Source organism: Triturus cristatus, chromosome 2_1, assembly GCF_964204655.1.
Source record: "Triturus cristatus chromosome 2_1, aTriCri1.1, whole genome shotgun sequence".
Taxonomy (NCBI): Eukaryota; Metazoa; Chordata; class Amphibia; order Caudata; family Salamandridae; genus Triturus; species Triturus cristatus.
This window is the reverse complement of record NC_140581.1, coordinates 86709967-86734654: the sequence shown is the minus strand read 5'-3', so window position 1 is coordinate 86734654 and position 24688 is coordinate 86709967. Positions and strand designations below refer to the sequence as shown.

Below are 24688 nucleotides of genomic sequence, written 5' to 3'. Positions count from 1 at the left end.
TTCGTGGCCCATGCAAAGTGATAGAGCTGGGAAGTAATTGGGTCAGGTTAGAAAATGGTCAAACATGGAACCTGAGAAGGGTTGCTTTGTATCAAAAGAGAGGTACCTTGAATGTATCTCCTGGGGGTAACATAAGGTTTCTAGGTGGCTGCACATGAATGACAGAGATTTTCAGGGTAAAGATGTTGACAGTGATCGAGTTCTGGCCAGGGTGTAGGTGGTAGTGATGTTCGATTGTGGGTTGCCAGGACTGTAAGGTTTAGAAGACTACCTGGCTATTTGGGGGGTATTTCTGTGGATGACTTCCACTGACTGTAGGGTTTATGGGTCAGGAGTTTTTTTTGTCTTGTGTTTGTGTTGTGTTGTGTGAAATCTATGGTGTGTTGTGGTTGTGTTTGGTGTAGTGTTGGGGAGAGTGTCACAGCACATTGTTGGGGGTGTAAGGGGATGTGTGGGTCAAGTGATTTAAAAGTTACGTTTTTCATGGGTTGAGAGTTTTACCCTTGTGTTTTAAAGGGTGTTCAGTAAGAGGAGAGGGATGTGTACTTGTGTTATCTTCTGAGCTCAGCTGTGGATGGTTGAATGTGGGGCAGGTGCAGCTTCTGTGACATTGCGTTCTGTGGTGGGTTTGAATCTAGCCATGGCAGTTGTTGTAGGTGCCTGGCTTGGGATGCTGTTAATGGGTTTTCCGTCTGATGCAATAAAGAACTCTTATGCAACTTGACTGTGTCCAGTGAGTTCACTACACTTATAAATCTGGAGTTATGTCAAAAAGGCGCACCTACCAGATAGAAGTAATGAGGAGAAATATCCTCATGTATTCTGCAGCACTCTTACTAAGAGAAATATGCCTATAAGGATTGTTCTTGAGCAGGAAGATATTCCTTTCTGCACAAACACAATTCTGCGCATACCGCAGGTACCCTTACACCATGGTGCAAGGCAGGGCCGTCTTAACAGCATTATAGGCCACCAGACAAAGCAGTGCACTGGGCCCTACCTACATAACCACTCACAGGAATAAAAATGTAAAAATTAGTGTTACATGTGGTTTGCATGGAGCCCCTATCCTCGTGGGGCCCCCAGGCAACTTCTCAGGATACCCATGCGTTAAGATGGCACTGGTGTAAGGGGGTGCCGGTGTTGGCGCTAGGCAGCTTCAAGTGCACCAGCACAGGGAGAGAGCTAAAGAACGTTATATCGTAGTAGATATGGCTATTTTCATCTCTCTGTCATTCAGGTAACGCAGCACATCAATTTGCTTGCTGCTCTGCGTTGTGTGAACTTTTGATAAATATGCCCGGTAGTTTCCAGACAGCGCTCAGTGCTAAGAACCCATAAATAGGCAAAAGTGTGTTTATAAGAGGCAAGTATATAAGATAAAATATGTATAACACATTGTAGAATGATGTGTCTCTGTTCTAGGGCCAGATACAAAACTGATGCAGAACAGTGGAAGAACAACCCTAAAGAGGACCAGTATAGATCGCCTCATGAACGTCCTGGTCTTATGGGTAAGTCAATGATTAGAGCTAAGTATTCCTCCTCTTGGGTCTTACTATAGATACCTTACAACACTTTCTTGTAGTAGTTTCCTACTTGTGTAACATAGGGCAAGGATGAGAAAATAGATTGTAAAATCCTTGTTGAACATATGAATAACACTTTTTTCTCTCTATTGCTTTTGTCATAGATTTTGTAACAACAAATCTCTACTTCATTAGTGACATGAGCAACTAGATTTGCATTGTTTTTGGTACTTTTTCACAGATAAAAAAATAGAGCAAACGTATTTTACTTTTTTGTTTCATCTTTCGCATTTGAAGAGCAAACAAAATTCTCTATATCTTATTAAGTGAACGTAGCAAAAGAAGAATATGTAAATAGTTTGTGTCAGGTTTGCCCTGGTGCGAATACTGTGTGCTGCATTCCCATATACAAAAATAGTGGAAATGGATTTAGCTATTTTTTTTTTTACACCAGAGCATATTTTCTGTAATAAAAGCTAGAATTTGTAGAAAGACAATGGGAAACTGAGATGATAATTGACTAATACATGAAGTTACCATAGAATGTAAATTGTCTTCAGGACTTGACATGTGATACTAATACTGTACGGCAGACATTATGCCACATAAGCTTAAAAAAAAGAGACTTCGTGGGAGGTGCACCCAAATAATCACTTGAATCCCGATATTTGATTACCTTGGGTTTTACCCAAATAATTCAGCTCCTGTGTCTCCAGTTGATCTAGCGGTTAGAGTCTACACGCCTCATCAGGAAAAATACAATATAGCAGAGTTAAACAGAATAAAATAGTGGCAGCATAAAGGACTAAGGTCTACATCAAAAGTAGGGTAAAAAGTGAATTTGTTACAGGAAATGCAAAATATGGTGCAGAGAAAACTGCATGAAATCCCATGAAGCATCATTACAGAAGTACAGATTAATGCAAATTCATAAAACTCCTAGTTAGTCAGAACCTAAGTAACAAATCTTAAGTGTCAAACTCATAAATAGTACTAACAGCATCTCATTATTGAGTTTAAGGGCGAAAGAGGAGTATGTAAGTCACTAATGAGGAAAATATAAAGAATCCCCAAAAAGACAGAAACTCAAAGGTTTTATAGACAAATCACACAAGCTATTAATAGATTCTGCAAATTCAGCATGGAATGATCATGGTGAGGGGCGCATTGGCAAATTGGAAACACCTGCGTAATATTCTAAAACTTTAGTAGGAACCCATTCCTTAAGGTAAGAGAAATATTCTTCCTGCTGTTTCAGCAACTGCACTCCGGAGATGTACAGCATGAAACATTCCTTAAACAATGGCTCATAGAGTTTAGCATATCTACACTAACACTTCCAGTGGAAGTCCTTGGAAATTATACTTTGACTACACAATGGAAGCTTCATTCGCAATACACACTTTTTAACAATGTTGTACGCTGCTAATACATGGATGTCATTCACTTCGTACTCTACAGAAGCAGAGCACATGTGGCTGTGCAGTGGGACACTAATAGGGAGGAGAAATGAGTAGGAGCAAGTTGAGTAGAACACCAAAAACTGCATCCATTTTAAAATAATGGTGTATTACACAAAAATTAATAATTCATAGCATTATTTACACTTCTAAGTGACTTAGGTAACTTGTTCCGAGAGCAGCAACAGTAGTTCATTGTTTACGACTCTATGCATCATAGAAAGCATTAATCATCAAACATAATTTTCACGCGATATTTGCTCATTTTGGAAATTTCTAAAACGCTACAACAGATGTTAGGTGGTCATAATATGACATTGACACTCAGGAATGAAGACTGTTCTGTTAAAATGAACCTGCAGAAGACTGTGCCAGTCTGGTGCTCTTCACTTTCATTTCAGGGCCATTGTTAGGGGGCTTGTTAGCAGTATCCCTCCAGACACGTAGGGCGTCAGGAGTTCAACCAGGGCATCTGCATTGCGAGTGAAGGAGAGAGGCATATCCTGGGTATGCGATGACTCCTGGCATTCCCTCTGCTGCCCGATAAGGTAGTCAAGGGTAGCCGGTGAGGTTAAAACCACTGAAGGGAAAAGATTTCCAGCTCTTGGTTTGCTCAGGGTCAGCGGGTACTGGGGTCTGCAGACACCACATAATTACATTGAAGGTGCACGGGTTTGCAACAGGACTGCCATTCATTATTGTCCAGGTATATTACTTGTACCAAAAGAAACCCACTTGTCTTTGTGGTGTGCTTCCTCATTGGTGTCTTATTCCCACCTGAGTAGGTGGATACTAACCATATGGAATCCACCATTTTCTGGGAGTACATGATAAATCTTTTACTGAATATAAGCAGGGATCAACATTATTAAAATATCTCAGGGTATTCCTGAAGAATATCTCTTAATTTTGGGGTACCCTGGTGGCCATTGTAAAAAACCCAAATGGTAGGCTGTTTTCTGAAAACAGTGCTTCGGACATCCTCATTGATTTCGTCTACACATTTTGAACATGTCTATTTGCCTATACTGGTCATCGACCTTCCTCAGGGCTCATGTGATCCCTACCATACCTGCAAAGGATTCTGATGCAATATAGTAGAGGCCTAAGGCTTTCAAACCTGTTTTTTGTAAAGCTGGGAGGACCTGAGTTGGTTTTTCCCTCTCTCTCTCTCTCTCTCTCTCTCTCTTTGTATGAAAGATCTTCAGATGCCAGGCAACCCACCCACTATGGCCTCTCCAGTAGAAGAATGAGTTAGTCTAAGTCAAAGCCCTCAGTGCTGGTCACAAACAGGCTCTGGCATAACCCCAGCTATCCCAGCCCCTCCAGCCTTCCTGAGAATTGCCCTTCCATCCGCAGTGTCTGCAGGGGGCCTGAGGGCCAGTGTGGTGCCCTTCAGTGACCACAGCCCGCCAGAGCCAGAGATTCTGTGGGGTGAGCTGTAGGGGAAGATGAATCTGGGAACTGACACGCCATTACATTAATTTTATTATGAATTTCCAATGAGTCGTGGGGCCTAAACAGCGTTTTCAGATCTCACCCTGTTGTCTGGACACAGTTACATTTTCTCTCTGTTGTTCTTTGCACTTCTGCAGTGCAAACAAACACAGGGAAGTTATTCCAAGCGGTACTGTTTCTGCACACACTCTTTCCCCATAAATGTCGCCTCTCTGTGAAAACAGCAGCTGTCTCCATTTTTGGAAATTCTTCCTTAGTGGGTTACATGGTCTATAAGAGAGACAAGTTTATCAGACATGAGGGAGGAGCTAAGCTGCCTCAGAAGCGGTGATGGCTGTGGGGTGTTGGTGCAGGGACATGGTGGGTGCAGTGAATCAGTGCAGGTGTTTGATTGGCTAAAAGAAGGCAGAGAGGGAACAACTACAACAGGCTCAATTACAACTGCCCCTTCTGTTCCTAAACATGTTTTTTGATCCTTTTTCTGGTCTCGCACGACCACTTTTTGTAATGTTTTTTAATCCATTTCAGTATTTTCGCCAACATGGAGTTGTTAGGCCTGTATGACCCATGAGATTTTTTCTATGAAATGAGGTACAGCCATGAAGAACTTCATATAACATAACATTACATAACATAGCATAACCTAAAGTAACATTAAATAACATAACCTTACATAACATTACATAATAAAGCATAACATAACCCAGCATAACATGAAATAACATTACCTAATATAACATTGAATAACATAACCTTACATAACAATAAATAATAAAACCTTACCTAATGTAATATATAAATAACATAACCTTACATAGCACGGCATAACATAACTCAGCATAACATTAAATAACAGGACATACCCTTACGTAACATTAAACAAAATAACCTTACCTAACATAACATTAAACAACAAAACATATTTTTTTACATATGATTATTGTTGGAAAGTGGCTTATATGTAGGGGCAAATGTCGGTCTGCCACTGGCAATAAGGCCACTAACACATGATAGGACTCAGCATAGGTCTTAGAAAGTTATTCCTATGCTCAGCCCTTGGTAACGCGGCTGCGAGCAGACAGGCTTATCTTCAAAGACAGGTATGTAAAGCATTTAAAAACACCATTTCAGTAAATAATTAAGACACAACACATAATAAAAATCCAACACCAATGTATACCAATAGGAAATATTTTTATCTTAACAATGACACCAACACTACAAAAATCCAATGTAGGGAACCGGAGATATGAATTTTTAAAGATTTAATAAAATATAGCACAATATTGTGATACCTGCTCGGGATAGACTGGACCAAAGTGAAAGTTTAGGCCGGGCGCGATGGAGCCCTGAGCGGCTACAGCTCGCGGCAGGTCCCCGTCTCAGTTTTTATCTTCACACTTAGAAACTTTTCTGGAGCTTTTCTTCCCGAGGGCCCTCAAAGCTCCCAGCCAGTCCGTTCCGGTGAGGGTTCGCCGGATTGACTGGAGCGGACTTAGAAAATTTCTCAAGATTCCTTCAGCGGGACAACCCAGCAATCCAGGCCGACACGCGATGGAAGGCAGGCGGCTTGGCTCTTGCGGTTGCTCCCAGTCACCTTTTCTACGAGCGCACTTAGAAACTTTTCTGGATCTTTTTCTCGCGTGGTCTCTCTTTGCTCCTCATGTAGCCGGATCTGGTGAGGGTTCGCTCGCTTCAGTTTTCTTCTTGTCACATCAATCTCTGGAAGTTTGGAGCGATGGAGCTTTTAGCGGGACAGACCTGGTTGGCTTGGCCGGCTCACGGTTAAAGGCAGGCGGCCTGGCTGGCCAGGTTGAGTCGGTGCCTTTATGGAGCTTTTTTTTCAAAGTTGCTCCAAAGTTCTCCAAAATTCTTGAACTTCTTCCTGAAGTTCCTCAAGGGGTCCCGAAGTGTCTCAAACTCACTCCAAAGGCCTGGAAGCTCCAAGATGGTCCTTGAAAGTTGAGGACTGCAGTTCCCACAATCCACTGGTACAAAACCCTTACACATCCACTGGTGGTTCTCCAAAGTTGTAGATTTAGTTGGTGATGTTCCAGATGAGCTCTTTTAACCTGTAGCTTTCAGGGAGTCCACTCTTCAGTTATTTTTCAGCAAGATAATCCACAGGGCTGGAGTTTTCAGATGGTGCAGTCTTCAGAGGTCAGGCCTTAGAAATCTTTGCACAGCAAAACTTACCAACAGGGCACTTCTTGTTTCAGTAAGTTTCAAGAAGCAGATCTGGAGGCATCTGCCCCTCTCAGATACTTATTCCAAGTTCTCTGGGTCATGCAGGAGGTCACTTCTGACCAATGGGAGCAGGGTAACTCCTCAAAGATATGACCACATCCTGTAGAGTGTGGCATTATTTTGTCCCAGAGTGCATCAAATCTTCCAAATCCATAATGGCTGATTTTCCAGCAAGGTGTTAGGACACTGGTCTCTGCTCTCCTCTTTGAAGACCATGTTTTACGACTCCTCCCCCTGGCCTGGCATTCCTATGGAACAGCACACTGTCCACCCAGTAGAGCTGGTTGACCCCAGGGGCTCTTTATCACCTGTACAAGGCAGCCTGGCTAATTCACTTAACTCTGACCAATCAGGGCAGACCACTGGAAGGCTGGATTTGGACTTACAAACAAGAAAGTCTTATAACTTCTTGTATGTACACTTTAGGAGAAATTCAACAATATGATATTGTTGGATTTAATAATACCATTCTGGGAAGTCTTTGAATGGCATTTCTAGCCGTCTCCTATCAAGAGTTATTAATCAATATCTTCCTACTATGTTAACATATGTAACAGGGGATTTGCATTGGGAAAAATGACTTGGCCATTTTTCCAGCACCAGGACTTACAAAAATATATTTTATAAGTACTTGCCTTATATTTACAGGAACCCCACCCCATGTGCATCTAGGGGGGACTTTAAGGGTTCTGAATCTGTAGAAATATTGCAGATCCTCCCTCCACAGTGCTCCTAGCAACAAAGTTGAATTTGAGCAGCACTGTACCACAATGTGGGGAGTGAAATGTGAAATTTCACTTTACCCAGGCATATAAAGACTCATTTTATAAGGGTGTACCTTATACATATCTGACCCCCCCCCACTCCTTGGATACCTAGGGGAGACCCTGGGGGTCCCAAATATGCCAGAACATTGTAGGGTATCCATTTTTAAGTGCCCCAAACACCAAAGTCGAGTTTGGGCACAATTTACTTTTTAAAAGCAGTCCTGGCACCCAGGGCTGTTTTTAAACTGACCTCAGGCTTCAGCAGTGCACACATGCAAGTGCATAAAAAGGCTGCTGGCCTCTAAACTGCCATGCCCCAGGGTACTGGGGACTTCTAGGTAGTTTCAATCCCCCTGCCCTATTATATACTAGGGGCCTATAGGGGAGGTGATGCCAATCACAGGGGGTACCCCACCATACCATTTTGTGCCCTAGTGTATGTAGGTGTTTTAACTGTATTCTAATGTGCCTCTTTCAGCATAGCCCTGGGCCTGGTTAGGCAGAGCCCAGGGCCAGTCAGAGTCAGTTACCACCAGTATCAGTCAGCAAAAAGTTGGGGGGTGCCCAGGGCACAGGATGACTTTGCAACAATTATGTAACAAAGCAAAACATAACCCAGTGTAACATTAAATAACAGGGCCTAATATAATATTAAATTACAGAACATGTGGGGCCAGATGTAGGTAACTTCAATTTAGCCAGTCCTTAATAGCGATTTTTACCGAATCGCTATTAAGGACTCGCTAAATGGAATGTAGATAGGAATCGCTAAAATATTAGCGACTCCTTAATAACGAATCGGTAATTGAGATTCGTTATTAAGGAATACCTACCCATTCATTCCTATGGGCTAGAAGGCCCATAGGAATGAATGGGAAGATATTCACTATTAGTGATTCGGTATTACCGAATCGCTAATAGCGGGAGCTATTTCAAGGGTGCCAGGGTGTCCAAAGGACACCCTGTTGCACCCCTGAAATGTGCATGTGTGCACATGTGGTGCACATTCATGCCCTAAGGGCATGGATGTGTGCCACATGGCACATTTAAAAAAGCAAAAAAGTGCTTTTGCAAAGGAAATCTCTACTTACCACCAACTTGAAGTTGGTAGTAAATAGTGATTCCTTAAGGCTGAAGTGCACTATTTTTAGTGGTACGTACATTGCATTTAAGGAATTGGTATTTGCGATTCCTTAAATGCAAGAGCAAAATAAGGAATCGCTATTTTGCGATTCCTTATTTTGCAAGTAGGTTTCAACTCACCTACATTGCACTCAGCCAAATACCGGTTGGTAACGCAGAAATTCTGCAAATTTCTGAGTTACCGCTCAGTATTTGGCCACCTACATCTAGCCCTAAGTTGCATAACATTAAATAACATAACGTAACTTAAAGTAAGATTAAATAAACTCACATAAAAATACAATCTAGAACATAAGATAATGTGTAAAGAGCACATGTGCTGCAGGGTGCCCTTGCCATGCCACACGCTTGCTGCTATATATTTAATGTCACGGTGCCACACTGGAAGCATAGCGCCAGTGAAGGACACACTCTCCCCTGTATCCACCCTCTCAGCCAACCTGTGTGACACAACTGACTGTTCTGCTACCAGGAACATAAGCTACAATCTTTACATTTTCTTGAACATAGCGAGCCCTCTTTTCTTGACCTGCTGTCTCATTTGAGGCTCTATGGGGGATGTGCTCAGAGCCTGACTAAAGGCTTTGTGGCTGAAACACAAGACAAGCAGTGCTAGCTAATAAACCACTGGCCGCACCATTTCTTTGGGAGCAAATCATTCTGTTATGCATGACGCTCATAGAGACCCATTATCATTTATTTCAGTTTCCAAATGTCATAACTCACTGCTATGATGTAGCAACATTTGATAACAAACCTTGTTACCCAGTGTTGCTGCGGCATAAAGGCCTTCCAGGGCTCCCTGAGAGCCTGGCATCGCAGCGCTGCGTGTCTGCTTGGATTGAAAGCAGGAAGCACGGCTGCAGGAGGAGGGAGGAAGGAAGGGAAGGTAGCGGGGTTTGCTGAAGGATGGCAGGTGAGGGTTTTTGTATTGTTGTTGCCCTGGGACAGGGTAAGTAAGTAAGTAAAGTCTTTATTGCTCAGTTAATTAAAACCATTGCAATTATTAGCATATAAAAACCATAAATTAGATACAATTGGTATTTAAAAAAGACAATGACAAATATATATGTGTAACGAGATTAGCATCAAGTGATAAAAACAGAATAATTATAATGAATACAAGAATTTGAGCTTATTTCGGACTGAGCATAGAATTTAAAAAGATGGAGTGTCTGTTGTTTTGCGTCTGGGTGTTAGGCCGAACTATGGTTTTTTGTTGCTGGGTCTGTTGGGTCATAGCAGTCCCCTGCAGTGATATTGTCTCCTATTTTACCATGCGGGTGTCGGGCCATTACCCATACCGAATAAGATGGTTCCTTTTCGGTTTTGGATTTCACTTCGTTGGTTGGCGTCGGCCTATTTTGGCCCTCTGTCATTCTTGCTTCTTTTCTGCTTTCTCCAGGAATTTGACGACGTGGCTTGCTAGTTGAATGTTCGTTCCGTCCAAGCAAGCCTTTACCGCCTGCCGGCATGTTCTTATGCCCAGCCTGTTGAAGTGCTTTTTTAGAAGGGATCTGCGCTCTGCATCCATGCCTTTGCAGGTGCATAGTACAGGGATACATAACAGAAACCATGTTAAGTATGGCTCCCCCTTACTCCTTTCCCGCTGCGTAGCAGTTTTAAGCAGGGGCACATGATTTGGGGGCCATGCATAACATAAAATTATAGACGAGTAAAAAGTGAAACGCAGAAATGTTATTCACCTTAGAGCTATGAGTGACATCACAGACAACTTGAGCTTCGCTCTCGTTGTTTATGTGACGTCACTCAGAAACCACTGTTATCAATCTATAATTCTATATTATATTTATTGAAGCTTATCAAGGTATCTGAAAACGAGCCACATATTCTGCGGTGGGGGAACACCACTATCTACACTGCTCACTTCCTCTTCAATAGGTAACAACCTGTATAGGTTACAATTGTAATTTACGTTTCATTCAGATCAGAAGCATAACTTGTTTTGAGTATAAATCTTATCTCCACACGTAACTACTTCAGACACTACCCCTTTTGCCAGATGTTGGTCGTTACCCCCTCGTTACTCCGACATCATAAACGTCGCCTTTTCCCATCATGCTGTGGCGGATCTATGGGTAAGTGACCATGCAGACGTCTTCTACACTCACCCTGTGCTCTCTCCAAGTCACGCCTGACCTAGGTGTGAGTGTGTGTCTAGGCGCTCCAGGGAATGGCTCCATGACATCACTGCTGCATTATGGGTAGGATCCTGCTCCTTCTCCTGTAGGTCTCCCTCTCATCTGCGGCTCCCCTGCTGAAGCAAGGGAGGTTCTTCACTGATCTCTCTTTAAGGGTTTCTCATGAAAGCCCGACAGAGGCCCTGGCATGAAGCAAAACCCACATGGGTCTGTTCCTGGCGGACCTGGCCAGAACAATGTTCATAGACTGTGTTTTGCAGACACAAAATGGCCTCACCCCTGCCAACAAGTAGGTGCTGCCTGGTGATGCTGTCCGGCAAAACAAGCATGTTCCTATTTATGTGCAGACATTACATGCTACGAACCTGCAACCCTACACGAGGGGAAACAACAGAAATGTTTTAATGTTGGGTTCTGGGTGTTTTATTGAGGGCAGGCTTCGCTTACGAGCAGCCTCTTCCTGCTACAGACAGAGAACCATAGCTGGAGTTTCTCATGCAGGCTGATTTTGAGTTTTTATATTTTAAAGTATGCCATTTTAGTCATCATTATACCATTTGTTCTTTGAACCAAAGAAAGATCAAAGCGTTTTATGTACTGATCAAGCTATTTACAGTCTGGCTTCTATCGTTTTTGCCAAGGTGTTCTAGGTGATAAAGAAACAAATCGTGATGGTGAAAGAGCATCAAGCAGAGGGCTATGTACAGTGTCAGTCATCTGAGATCTGCATTCTTATGACGTCTCACCACAGTCAGAGTGCCTAGAAGCACATGTTTTTACAATACAGCAGCTTTCACGTATGGAACCTGAGAGACCATTTACCCTATGGGATATTTCTGGGGGAGTAGCAGTCATTTTCACTGAAGTGCTCTATTTCATGTGGTGTTTCTGCTTCTGGAACTTGGGACCTATGTTCTAATCCCAACTCTGACACTTGACTGAAAAATGTGTGACCCTGGGCAAATCACATAGTGATATATTTATCAAAGTGAGTGTCATGCAGCATAGCAAGAGACGTTGCTGCGCTGTTTGCGTGACAAGGAGAGGGCAAGAATGCTCCATATTTAACATTATATGGCACATTTCTGCTCTATCCTTGTGCTGGCGCATTACATGATGTCTAGTTCCAACGCAGTCGCCCTTGTGTCATGGTGCAAGTGTGACTGCGTTGCAAGCAGGATTGTTTTTGTGCAGGAAGTGGCGTCTTCCTGCACAAAAAAAATCCTTGAGGCTTTTGCCTCTATCTATGTGTGCTGCAGAATGCGGCACACGTAGAACGAGGAAAAGACGAGGAGAACAAAAGATATTTCTTCCTGTTACGCCTCCCCTGGGAAGGGGTTGCATTTTGACCCATTCCTAGGTTTACCACCCATGGTAAATGTGGGAACGCTTCAGAATCATTGGGTGGATGCATGAGAACACTCACACTTCACCCATGAAACGCCTCCATGGGGCAGAGTAATGCAACTTGCGCTGCCTGGCATTACTCCTGATTGACCTTTAGGGCATGTGTGTGCGCCACATGGCACTTTGAAAAATGCAATTTTATGCATTTTTCTAAGTATTTGCAAGTTACCATCAACTTGAAGTTGATGGTTCTTTGCGAATCCTTAATGCAAAGTCGCATTTTTCAAATGCTTCATGCATTGCATTTAGGGAATCGCAAAATGCGATTCCTTAAATGCATTTGCAAAATAGATAATCGCAAAAATTGCGATTACCTATTTTGCGAATGCATTATGGTTTGATGCATCAGAAATGCCTTTTTACCGGTCGCAAACGGGCTGATTCGCTGCGACCGGTAAAAAGCTTGATGCATGTGCCCACATATTCTGTAGGGAGGTGGGTAAAATAATCAGAAAGTTAATAGCTCGCTGCTGACATCTGCTTTCGATTACCTCGCATCCAGACAACGAGAGGAATTCCCTTAAACTGCTTGTTATTTCGAACGAAGCGCTATTTGAAAACAAGTTATTGCTGTTTTGTAATTACCGCTTGCTTGTTAAACTCTTGCAGATTTTCGTGTTCTTGGCCGGGATGTGCATAATCCTTGCCATCGGCAACGGTATCTGGGAGGCGTACACTGGGCGCTACTTCCAGGTCTACCTTCCCTGGCTGTCGGATGTCACGAACCCCGCCATGTCTGGCTTCCTCATGTTCTGGTCCTACGTCATCATTCTCAACACCGTCGTCCCCATCTCTCTCTACGTCAGGTAGGTGGCTTTCTGCTCCTGGTGACTGGCAGATAAAGTGCATTGAACAGGACAAGCAGAAATGCAGAGCATGGCAATGTGTGGTGCGCTGCTGCCCCCTAGTGCAAGTAAACTCAACGCCACCCACAGTACGGAAATGGACTCCACTAACACAATTGCCAACCCTCTGCCAAAAAGAGAAACAGGGCTTTATTACTGACAAACATACAGCCTTCTCGGTCGGGTGGAAAATCCTATCCCCTAGCAATAAACTGGGAGTAAAAAACTGTTAAATAACAAGCAGGAACGCTGCAAGGATATTCACATCTCCAGGCAAAATTTAATTTTACCAGTTGGAGTGCTAACCTTAAAGTGAACAAAGACATGTTTGGAGCCATACCCCGCCACATGGAGGCGCTAGCTGCAACCAGTGATTCGGTATTTGAATCGTATGGCGGAAGAAGGCGAAGTTATTTGCATGGGGAGAGGGAGGGTTGATACTGGTCTGCTCAACAGTAGGTAGAAGCGGACCCCCCGTTGGTAGCCCCACAAACACAACATGGCCTAGTGCTGTGGCCTTCATTAACCTATATTACTGCTCTAGTGTTCTGCCTGCTGCATGTATGTAATGAATGTTGTTTTCCACCACATTTGCCGCTTGACGTCATCATTCAGTTTGCTAGAGGGTTCCTCCCTGCTGTAACCACCCTTCTGCTGAGAAGGCGTATGTTTTTGGCACATTCCCATGTCTACCAGTTCTGGTAAATCTGGGAGTACGACAAAAACTATAGGAGTTGCATGGGAACATTCATGCAGCACCCAGGGAATGACCTTCCCAGGGCAGGGTAACGCGACACAGTGATTTGCGCTGCATTGAGTTACTACAGATCTATGAAGCCACTCAGGCCAATGCAAAGTGGCTATGCGTGGCTTCATGAAACTTACTTAAGACTTGCGCTGTGCATGTACCATGTTGCGTGATGCAAGAGCGACAGAAACCGGCTCATAAATAGGCCCCTAGGTTTATCCAGTACCCATGTCCTAGTTGGAGAACTAGTCCTCTCTGCCTCCCTTCCTGCCCAGACACAAGCAAAGGACATCTCACCTCCATGGACCGTCCCGCCCTCCTCATTCTATCCAGGGAGCCTGATCCCTTTCTCCCTGGCTGAGAAATGCCAGTGATGCTTCGAGGTTTCATTTATATAACATTCAATAATGGTTAAAAACCTTTCATTTACTTATTCTAGTTCGGGTTTGATATTGTCCAGAGAAACTAACAAACCAATACCTACATTCATCATGTGCATTTATTTGCCAACATTCATGATGATGTCATGAAAACTTGCAAAGAATACTTCATTAGCTGATTGCAGATGGAGGTTTGTTTCATCTACGGATAATTGCTTTTTCATTGTGCAAATATTCGTATATTTCAAGGGGTCTTTCAGCGGAAAGGCGTGTTGTGCTTCCATATTAACTCTTCATTATTGTTCTTGTACTTTCTTTTGCTTTTAAACCAGTGTAGAGATTATTCGGTTGGGCAACAGCTTTTACATTAACTGGGACCGGAAGATGTACTACCCGAAGAAGGACACTCCGGCTGAAGCGCGGACGACGACTCTCAACGAGGAGCTTGGCCAGATCAAGTACATCTTCTCCGACAAGACTGGAACCCTCACCCAGAACATCATGACCTTCAACAAGTGCTCTATCAATGGCACATCTTACGGTGGGTCTAGAAAGCAGGCCTGGCCTTCCTTAGTGCCTCAGCTTCTTGCAAACGCTGAGGAAGGATGGTGGTCCCTGTGGTGGCCAGAGTACATCCGAGGTTATAAAAATGACCAGTAAATCCACGGACTCGAATGGAGTCCGGGCTGTTTTTGAGAAATGCCCTCTTGTCTTGAAAACCGCCATGTACCTCGCATCACCTTCACTTCATCACTACCAAAACATACAGTGCACTGACTCATATGTAACTACTTTATTTTCTTTTACTTTCGCCTTGTCAATAATTTGGCAACTGCGCACATTTACACAGAATTTCAATTGCAACTGGAATACGTGACCATTGCTCTGTGTGCTCTGGAGAGAGGCCATCCCACTGGCGGGCACTGTGATGAATGTGAACTACCTTCTACCCCAGCGCAAAGCTCTCAATTGCGATCCATCAGAAACACCAAGCACGAATCAAAGTATGCGCTGTGCAAGAGTAATACAATGCACGAAAAAAACACATAAACACAACACGATGGAAAGAGCTAACACTCTAAGGGAATGCAAGATAAAGTATAACACATGCAAAGGAAACAGGAACTAAATCTCTGACATGCATTACCTTGATGTTTTTAACATTCAATGATGAATTGCTCTTGAACCATTGTGCCAATCGATCTAGATAATTCAGGACCTTAATAAACACCGACTATGCCAGCCGTGTTCTAGGCATGCATACTCATAGCATTTATTGGTTTTTGATATGCTTCTAGTATTTTACAAATCAGGACACTATATGCACATATTCCTCCCTTTGCACTTGACAAAAGCAGCTGCAGATATTTGGACTAACTGAGCCAGGGAGCAAAAGTCCTGCATGATGAGTATTTGCGCCTTTCAATTTCTCCCCTTAGTGCCAAGAGGTATATTTACTGGCATGCTTGGCGCTATGCAACTCGGACCAATGAAAGTACATCAGGTAACAATGGTTCTTTCTGCGTTCACTATTGAAGAGGCTCGGTGCTATCGTTTGTTCTATTACCGTTTATCAAGCGTTCTTTGGGATCATCTTCACCGGGGAATAAACACAGCAGTTCCACTTCTCTTTTTATTTTTTAAGCAAGTGATAAAGTTTTATACATAACAATGTAATACATATAATTATCACATTTTCATGTGAATCAATATAAGAAGCACTTCAACCAATTCATTTTCCAATACCATATTAAAAAAAGTTCCCATAAAGTGCAAATATCACCTAAAGGGCAAAATTGAACAACCCAATAGCCACCACAACCTAGTTGACAAATCTGTGGCCTAGTATGAGAAAGTGCTAATAGTGCTTGTCAGTACTAAACACATTGGAATGCTGCCATGCTCCTGTACCATGTGGGCATATAACCAGCAGTCTTACTAAGGCGCCCCACTAAAGTGCAGATATCACCTAAAGTGCTTGATTTATGCACCTCAGTAACTAAGCAGTGTGATTAAGTGCCATACGGCCTGGTATAATAAAGTGCCAAAAATGTTTGTCCAAGCTTAGCTAACCGAAATGTTGGCCTACATCTGTGCCACATGGGCATCCAACCCACAGGCTTCCAGGTGGTCATTGGTAAGAGGACACCTATTTTCTTAGTCTGAAGCAAAAATGCCACATATTTTCTTGTAGCATCCCATTTTATTGATCCAAATATGCCACCAAAGCTTCCTTTCACTGACTATCTTTAACCTATTGGTCCATTCGTAGAACGCAGGACCAATGGGAGAATTCCAGTATTTAGTAATATTCGAGCGGGCAACCACCATTGAGATAAAAATAAATTGTGTACCGTCTTTCCCATGCCAGGAATCTGCAGCAATGTCACAGAGTGCCAAAAGGGGTGATGGTTCAGCCTGTTGGCCTACTCTAACTGAAATCTGAGCAAAAATATGTGCCCTGTAATCTTAAAAAACCACACATGAACAAAAAGCCTGTACCTTGTCCCCTCGCTGGTCACACCTTGGGCATTTCCCACAAACCATCCAAAATGGGCAGTTAGCAGCTCCACTTCCCAAGGTGCCTGCGACTTGCAGCCACACCTGGGTTGTCTCAGTAGGTGAGGTCAGTGTGGCCAGGCGTCTCAGCACAATACAACTTTAGCAGACATTAACACCATTAGTGAGGACAAGGCACCAAATCTCACTGTGCTTGCATCCAGTCCTACCCTGTGACGGAAGGGAAAGGGTGGAATCTATGCCTGTGAATGATGGATGTCTGGTCTCATTCAGGGATGCATCCTTCAATGCCTGAAACCATGACACCAGGAGCGTCCATGGCCTACAGTGGATACCATCATAGACTCCCATGGCACTGAAGGGCTTTTGAAAGGTAAGCCCTGCATCATGCGTTACATTGCAGAAAAGTGATTTACTACCTGGATTCTACTACTTGTTCAGAGTGAGGTGGGGCAGGCAGACTGAGACAGGCAGCCCAGACTTAAATACATTTACGATCAGCAATTGTATCTCTAAATAAATCAATGTATTTAATATCTTTTGCAGAAAAGAAGCAGGAATTTCAGAGACGCTCAGCCCGAGTGCCCTAAACAAGAAACCACCTGTGCCTGTGGGCTTCCCTTTTTCCTCTTTCTTTGTTCTGTTGTCTCTGTTGTTTCTTTAAAGGTGTCTTCCAAGTCCATCTTCTCCTTACAACACACAGCTCCACCGCTCCACCCATGTACCTGGTTGTGTCACACAAATCTTCTTTGTCCAACCTCCTCGACCATGTGCTCCCTTCCTCTTCAAGCCTTGTACTTTTTGTGCCACTAAACCCTGGGACACTATCTTCTCTTTCCTACTCTGCTGTCCTCCATTCTATTTATGTTCTGCTACACACAACAAAATCACTAGTTGTTCTGTTTCAGTCCTGGTCCTTTTGAACTGCCTGATCTCTTTTGTTCACATCACACACAACGATTTCTTACTGATGAGCCCCAAGATCAAACCTCCACTGACGGTGTCCCTCTAAAGCAAGTCAGTGAGGGCTATCCGTAGCTTGCGCTGGTCCCCCTGGAACTGCTCTTGCTTTTCCAGTGTCAGGGGCCATGAAGGTAGCAGCAGAAGGAGAAAGTAGCTGGGCTTCTAAGAGCCATGTTCATTTTGATGTGCTTTACAATCCTTCTGTTCTCCTATCCCTTCACAAGCGAATTGAGGCAGCCGGAGGACTACGGTAGGGATAAACTGTTGAAAATTCCAAGAAAGTAAGAAATGTACCTCAATCATAGGAAGAAACCTACTGGAGTCTATTTTGGACTTTGTAAAGTGGGTGAAGGTTTCTAGGAGTATAGCTGGGTAGCAGAGACAATCAAAGATGCTCAGTGTGGTATCCTAGCTACGGTGCATGCATCCAGTACCATCGTTACTGGGTGAGGCCACGGAGCAGGATTCTAGAATAGCCGGAGAGTAACAGTAAGAGGAGAGCTGCCCAAGTTGTAAGTTGTACTATCTGCTTCCTCTTTACTAAAAGAGTTTACTCCGGTAAACCTGTACCTCTCATCATTACAATTTGGCGACGAGCGATGACCAAGCAAGCAGAGGAAGGACCCATGCAGATCCTACCTTAAAGGAATCTTCATTTATTTACTGAACTTGGAAAATTGATTGCAACTTGGATTTATTTGAAATTGCATTATTATCAAAATACGGCGGACGCGCTGCGCAAGTGAAGTCGACTTGTCTTCAAAAGTGAAACTGACTTGTCTTCGAAGAGGTGCACAGCAATGAACTCTACCACATTCAAATAGTAAGTAACTTGATTTGATTGTATCAGAGAGGGGACCATGTTGAAGCTTGATTGATACACACTTCGCAGGCAAAACCGCCCCCTCCTTTGTTGACCCGGCATGGATGCGAGTTTTGGAAATTGAGAAGCGGCATTGTACGGTACCTTAACGGCATCTTACTATAACAGTTGTCGGCCGCATTGTTCGAGCGGCGGGGAATTTCCATCGGCCGCATTTTTCGAGCGGCGGTGTGCGCAACTTGGAGCGAGGCAATCAGTCATAGCGCGCTGTGATCCCCGTTCTTTCCACACTCTCGAGAGGAGGATAAGCGTATGACGCCACATGCTGGAGCAATCATACGTCATCAGGTGACGCTACGTGACCTTACGGCAGCCATCTTGAATGTTGTCAGCTGCTAAGCAACTGGTTCTGTGGAAATAAAGCTGCATCGGAACGACGACGATCTGTTTTTTTTTTACATTTACTTACTCTAAGAAGATTAATTACATCTTGTTTCGAATTTTATTGCATTTCACTGAATTTCAAGACTCTTTTCTTCGCATTTTAAGGTATTCTTTTCATTAAAAAAAAAGTGTTGTTTCTTCATTTGGCGATACTCGGATATCTTAAATACTATTACATTTCAGCGGTGATGTGCACACCAAGTTTTAATTGAACCCAAAATATTTTTTTTTTCATTGTTGACCAAATTTTGTGCACAAACTAATTTTCATTCAGTTCATTATATAGACTTTCTCTGGTTATTAATAAACTATCTTACAATGGCTTCACAAAGTGGATTAAATCCTCCTGTACCATTTTTACCGCGCCCTGGTGAACCATTAATTAAAGAGTCAGACTGGAAGGACTACTTCTTGAACTATGTTGCTGCTCCTGAAGAAGAATGTGATGACGAATTTACCCAATCAAGAAAAAAGAAAATGCTCCTTTATAGTTTAGGCCATGAAGGCAACAGAGTTTTCAACCAGATGGAAAAAAAGCAAGAGCTTCCGATGGTAACATGTTTCTTGATGCTCTGGAAGATCTGGATTCACATTACCACCCACCTGTGTGTGTAGGTATCAGCAGGTATGCATTTTTCCAAAGGAAGCAAGGCAAATCGGAGTCTGTAGAGGACTATGTTGCTTCTTAAAAAGAATTAGCTATTAATTGTGAATTTAGCACTCTTCATGATAGTTTCATTAGGGATCAATTGGTTATGCATTGTAACAATTCATCTATTCAAGGGAAATTGTGGACATGTGGAGACGCTCATCTAAATGAAATCATTGCTATAGTGAGAAAAGCCGAGATGTCTAAGAAGTGCGCAAAGGTAGCCCTGAAAGGCAATGATGAAGGATTGACTGTTGGTAAGGTCTCTAGCAATACAAAAAGAAACGAGAAACGTTCTTCAGTTGATACAACTAAAAAAATAATATTAATATTGTCAACAAACCTAAAGGGGATAAAGTCTCATGTTGCTACAGATGTGGGTATAATGGGCATTATGCCAATGACACCAAATGTCCAGCATTAAAATCTAAATGCACATATTGTGGAAAAATAGGACATTTTACCAAGGCTTGTAAGATAAGATTAAACAAGAATAAAAAAGAAGTTGGATGTATTAATGATAATAATACGGAGAGAAATAATAATTTGGATTCTTCCAATGAAGAAGAAATTTTGTGCACTATTTATGACTACCATTCAGATGATTTTGTATCAAATGTTAATGAAAAATCAAAGAAGAAACCTACTTGTGATATAAAAATTGGTGGTGTACAGATACATATAGTCCCAGATTCAGGTTCCCCATACACAATTATTCAGCAAGGAATATGGAATGAAATGTTTGCAAACATTTTAAATAAGGAATTACAACCCACGTTTACTGGTTAAAGGATTCCCATGGTTGGATTTGTGGAAGAGATATTTGAATTCAAAGGAAGGAAAGCTTTGAGGAAGCTTTATGTGACAGAAGTAGGACCCTCTGTTCTAGGATGGGTAGACTAGGGTGCACTTGGTATTGTACACAATCCAAAAAATGACGACCAGGTAATGATCTTAGATGAAGGCGACAAGCAGTTTATGGATCACATTGTTGAACAGTTTCCTACTGTTTTTTCAGGGGAAGTGGGTAAATTAGTTGGCTTTTCACACCAGATTGTGTTAAAGGACAACGCTCATCTGTTAGTCATAAGGCAAGCAATATACCTATTAGTGTAAGAGATGGAGTCATGGCTGATCTGGATGCATTGGAGAAGAAAGACGTGATTGAACCGATAGAGAGGGCAGAATGGCTCGCCCTATTGGTCGTCGCACGAAAATCGGATGGCCGTTTGCGTCTATGTGTGGATTTGAGGGATTTAAATAATATTTTAATAGATACATTTCCCTTACCAAGAATAGACGAACTCTTGGCCAAAACAAAAGGTATTAAATGGTTTTCAACGATAGACTTAACGTCTGCTTACCACCAGATACCTCTACATGAGTCTAGCAAGAATTTAGCTGCTTTTATCACACCCTTTGGCTGCTATCGCTTTGTCAGAATGCCTATTGGCTTGGCTTCGGCAGCCACACTTTTCCAAAGGTTGATGCATAGGTTGTTTAAAGATCAAAGAGGAGTTGCATATTTTCAAGACGACATCTTGATTATGGGTAGTAACAAGGAAGAGCACGATGATAGACTTACTAAAGTATTGAATATTCTTGCTAATAAAGGCCTGACAGCAGAACTTAAGAAATGTAAATTTGGTATGAAATCTGTGACGTATTTAGGGCATGAAGTTGGGGGTGTTGGAATTTCTCCCAAGAAGAAATTGATAAATGCAATTGAGAACGCCCCATTCCCAAATCAAAGGATGACTTAAGGTCTTTCATTGGCCTTGCGGAGTTTTACTCCAAATTTGTACAAAACTTTGCAAGCAAAACTTACAATTTGAGACAACATCTCAAAGTCAAACAGGATTTTCATTGGAATGAGGAACTTCAAAGGGAGTTTGATAAAATAAGACACGACTTGGTGTCTGCCTTTCTGTTGCAGGCGTTTGACAATATGGCCCACAGTGTCATCACCACTGATGCCAGTGGGAAAGGACTTGGTGCAGTTCTTTCTCAAATTAGTGGTAATGGGATTGAAAGGACAATTGGTTTCGCATCTCGTTCTCTAACCTCTTCCGAAGAGAAGTTCTCTGTAATAGAGAGGGAGATGTTGGCCACTGAATGGGCCATGGAAAAATGTAGGCAGTTCATTTGGGGTACTAGATTTACCTTATGTACTGATCATAAGCCCCTACTCAAAGTATTAACACCTGATGGCATACTCAATAGAATACTTGAGAGGTTTAATAGAGTTATAATGGGGAGCATACAAGCGTCTATCAGCGCAGGGAAGAAATGTGAGAAAGAATTATTTAGCACCATTTGGGCATTCAGAATTACTCCTACTTGCACTAGTTATTGTCCATTTAGAATTTTGAGGGGAAGAGAACCTTTCACTTAGGATAATGTTGCGTGGAATAAAAAAAAGTGTGTGGAAAATGGTCTCCTGCTATAGTTCGCTCAAGATTACGTAGAATACAGGAATCGTACATTGACAATTTTGACAAAAAAAATGCTACCAAGGAAGCGGATCTTCTGATTGGTGATTGGGTGAAAATAAAGTTAGGCACTAAAGTAAAACAAGCATTGGCATAGCCAATAGGTCTCTCCTTTGGGACCTTATAAGTGTTTAGCCATGCAACAGTTGCATAACTAAATACTTATAACGTCCCAAAAGCGAGACCTATTGGCTATGCCAAGCGGCCGTGAAAGTGAAAGTGATCGCGATCATACATCAAAGCGGCAGTGCGGCCGCGAAAGTGAAAGTAATCGCGGTAAAGCGCGGCGCTCGCGCACATGCACTGTAGCTCTAGGCTGGCCTGGTAGCACTTTTTGGAGCCCTCTCAATAAGTCTCGCCAGACCAGCGCATGCGCTGAGTCAGGCGAGACCTAAAAAGGAGAGAGTAAATACTCTGCACCGTTACAAGTGTTGGAGAATTATTCTAAGTCTGCGAAATTAAGTGACAACAAGGTTTGGCACCATAATAGAATTGTGAAATGCAAAGGAAATTATAGTATTACAAACAAAGAAGCAAAGGAAGCTTCACCTCTGGATTGGATGTGGGATGAAGTTATGGATTTAGGGAAAGAATCCTCCTCTCATTCACGCACCACAAACGCAGCTGCAAGGGGGGCACTATGTACAGAACAACCTTCTTGCAGCAGTTCCAGAGTAACACGTGCTGGCAGATTGGTGAAGGTACCTACAAAATATATGAGTTATGCAATGTAATTCATTTTATTTTTTCTATTTTTTGGCACTAAGTTTGTTAAATAGGAGGTAGGGTTAGCATAACATTGTCTGCATCTTCTTAATTAGTTTTTCTTCATTCTATTTGTAATTAGTGATTGTCATGTTCTCCTTTTATTAGGATCATTAATTGCAATTATTTATTGTCGTATTATTGTCTTTTGTTCAATGTAAAGGGAGAAGATGTGGTATCCTAGCTACGGTGCATGCACCCTGTACCATAGTTACTGGGTGATGCCACGGAGCAGGATTCTAGAATAGCAGGACAGTAAGAGGAGAGCTGCCCAAGTTGTGAGTTGTGCTATCTGCTTGCTCTTTAATAAAAGAGTTTACTCAAGTAAACCTGTACCTCTCATCATTACACTCAGAAGTACTGCTGGATAACTTTGTAAATTTACGTCCTTGTTTCTGACACATTCAAGTATATGTGAGTGATCTCTTTACAGTGTAAATTCATCTCTATGACGTAAAACATGGCTTTACATTAATAAACAAGCATTTACAATGCAATGGTCTCGGCATTGTTAAAGTTAGAGCTATTGGCATTGCTCATGACATTATTTTTGTTTATGTTTTTGTTTCTAAAACATTTAAAGAAATGGCATTGTAATTTACAATGTCAATAGCTTAATCACTCTCAAATGCGAGACCTATTGCATTTTCTCCCACACACAGAGCCACACACACAAAGCCACCCACACACACAGAGCCACCCACACACAGAGAGCACTCACATAGAGCAACCCACACACAAATAGAGCCGCCCACAGAGCCACCTACACACACACACACACCAAGGTAGTTATATGGAGACACAGAGCACAGTTAATCATTGCCTAAATGCCAACTTCGATTAATGCTTTAATGCTACCTGCCCCAATGCCTTAGGCCTATAAAAAGATCAGGATTTTGGTCCTGTTGATTAGCTACCAAAATGCTGTATTACAGATATCTAACTTTGGGACTCAAAGTAAGCCAACATGAGTGTGATCAATTATTACCCATTAGCCAAATCTATTTCTTGACAAAACAAGCATTTGCAATGCAATCGGTCTTGACTTTGGGACCTTGTAAGTATTTAGCCATGCAGCACATTATACTGGGCACTGTAACATCTACTGTTCTTTAACATAGAATTCTTGTGAAAGTTGGGCATTGCTTAAAACAAGATATTTAAGGGGGGAATGAACAATGAAAAAGGTATTATTTGCTTTCACCTGTTCAAAATGTCGGGGTCACCGTTGATGGAATGTATCAGATAGGGCAAGCTTTGAGTGAGCGTGAAAGAGCTTTAGTGAGAGAGTGTGTGTGAGGGTGAAACAGTGTGTGAGAGAAGGGAGATGTGTCTGAAAGCATGAGAGAGAGAAAGAGAGGGAAAGAAAGCAAGAGAGAAAGAGAAAGAGAGAAAGAGAAAGAGAAAGAGAGAGAGACAAAGACAAAGAGAGAGAGAGAGATGAAATTGATAGTAGTGCAGCGAAAAATGAGGCAAAACCAGTAGAGAGCAATGCAGCAACATAGGAGAGCTGGGCAATCCGAAACTTGACAGCTAGTGCAGATTCTGCAACGTTGGATAGAGCGCGCTGCAGCCTAGCAGTGTTTGTTTTGCAGACAGCATAGCCTGGCAGTCTTACTCATGTATCTGCTAGGGAGGGGAGGAGAAAAGTTGGCTATGGCCCCTTGGACCAACACTGACATCTGTGCTGCAGTGGGGGCCCACCAGGGAGGCATTAAGTGACAGAATTGCCTTAGCAGAGCCGTGCACGATACTCCAAGCCCTCAGCCGATACTCTCCAACTCTCTCGATGTCCAGACCTACATGTTCCCAGGTGCACATCTGTGTGATGTGTGACAGAGCTAGAGGGCAATAGCTCTAATCCCTAAAGCAGTGCACACAGGCAA

The 24688-nt window shown here is 42.6% G+C and overlaps 1 protein-coding gene across 3 annotated transcripts in view; it reads left to right on the top strand.

Moving 5' to 3' along the window:
- LOC146863805 (phospholipid-transporting ATPase ID-like) overlaps window positions 1-24688 on the top strand; it is a 696782-nt gene that overhangs the window by 516185 nt on the left and 155909 nt on the right. For all 3 annotated transcript variants that reach the window (XM_085628123.1, XM_085628125.1, XM_085628124.1), the window contains exons 11-13: window positions 1426-1514; window positions 12783-12979; window positions 14479-14687. In XM_085628123.1, the coding sequence (XP_085484249.1) occupies window positions 1426-1514; window positions 12783-12979; window positions 14479-14687 (495 nt within the window). The remainder of the gene's footprint in view (window positions 1-1425; window positions 1515-12782; window positions 12980-14478; window positions 14688-24688) is intronic.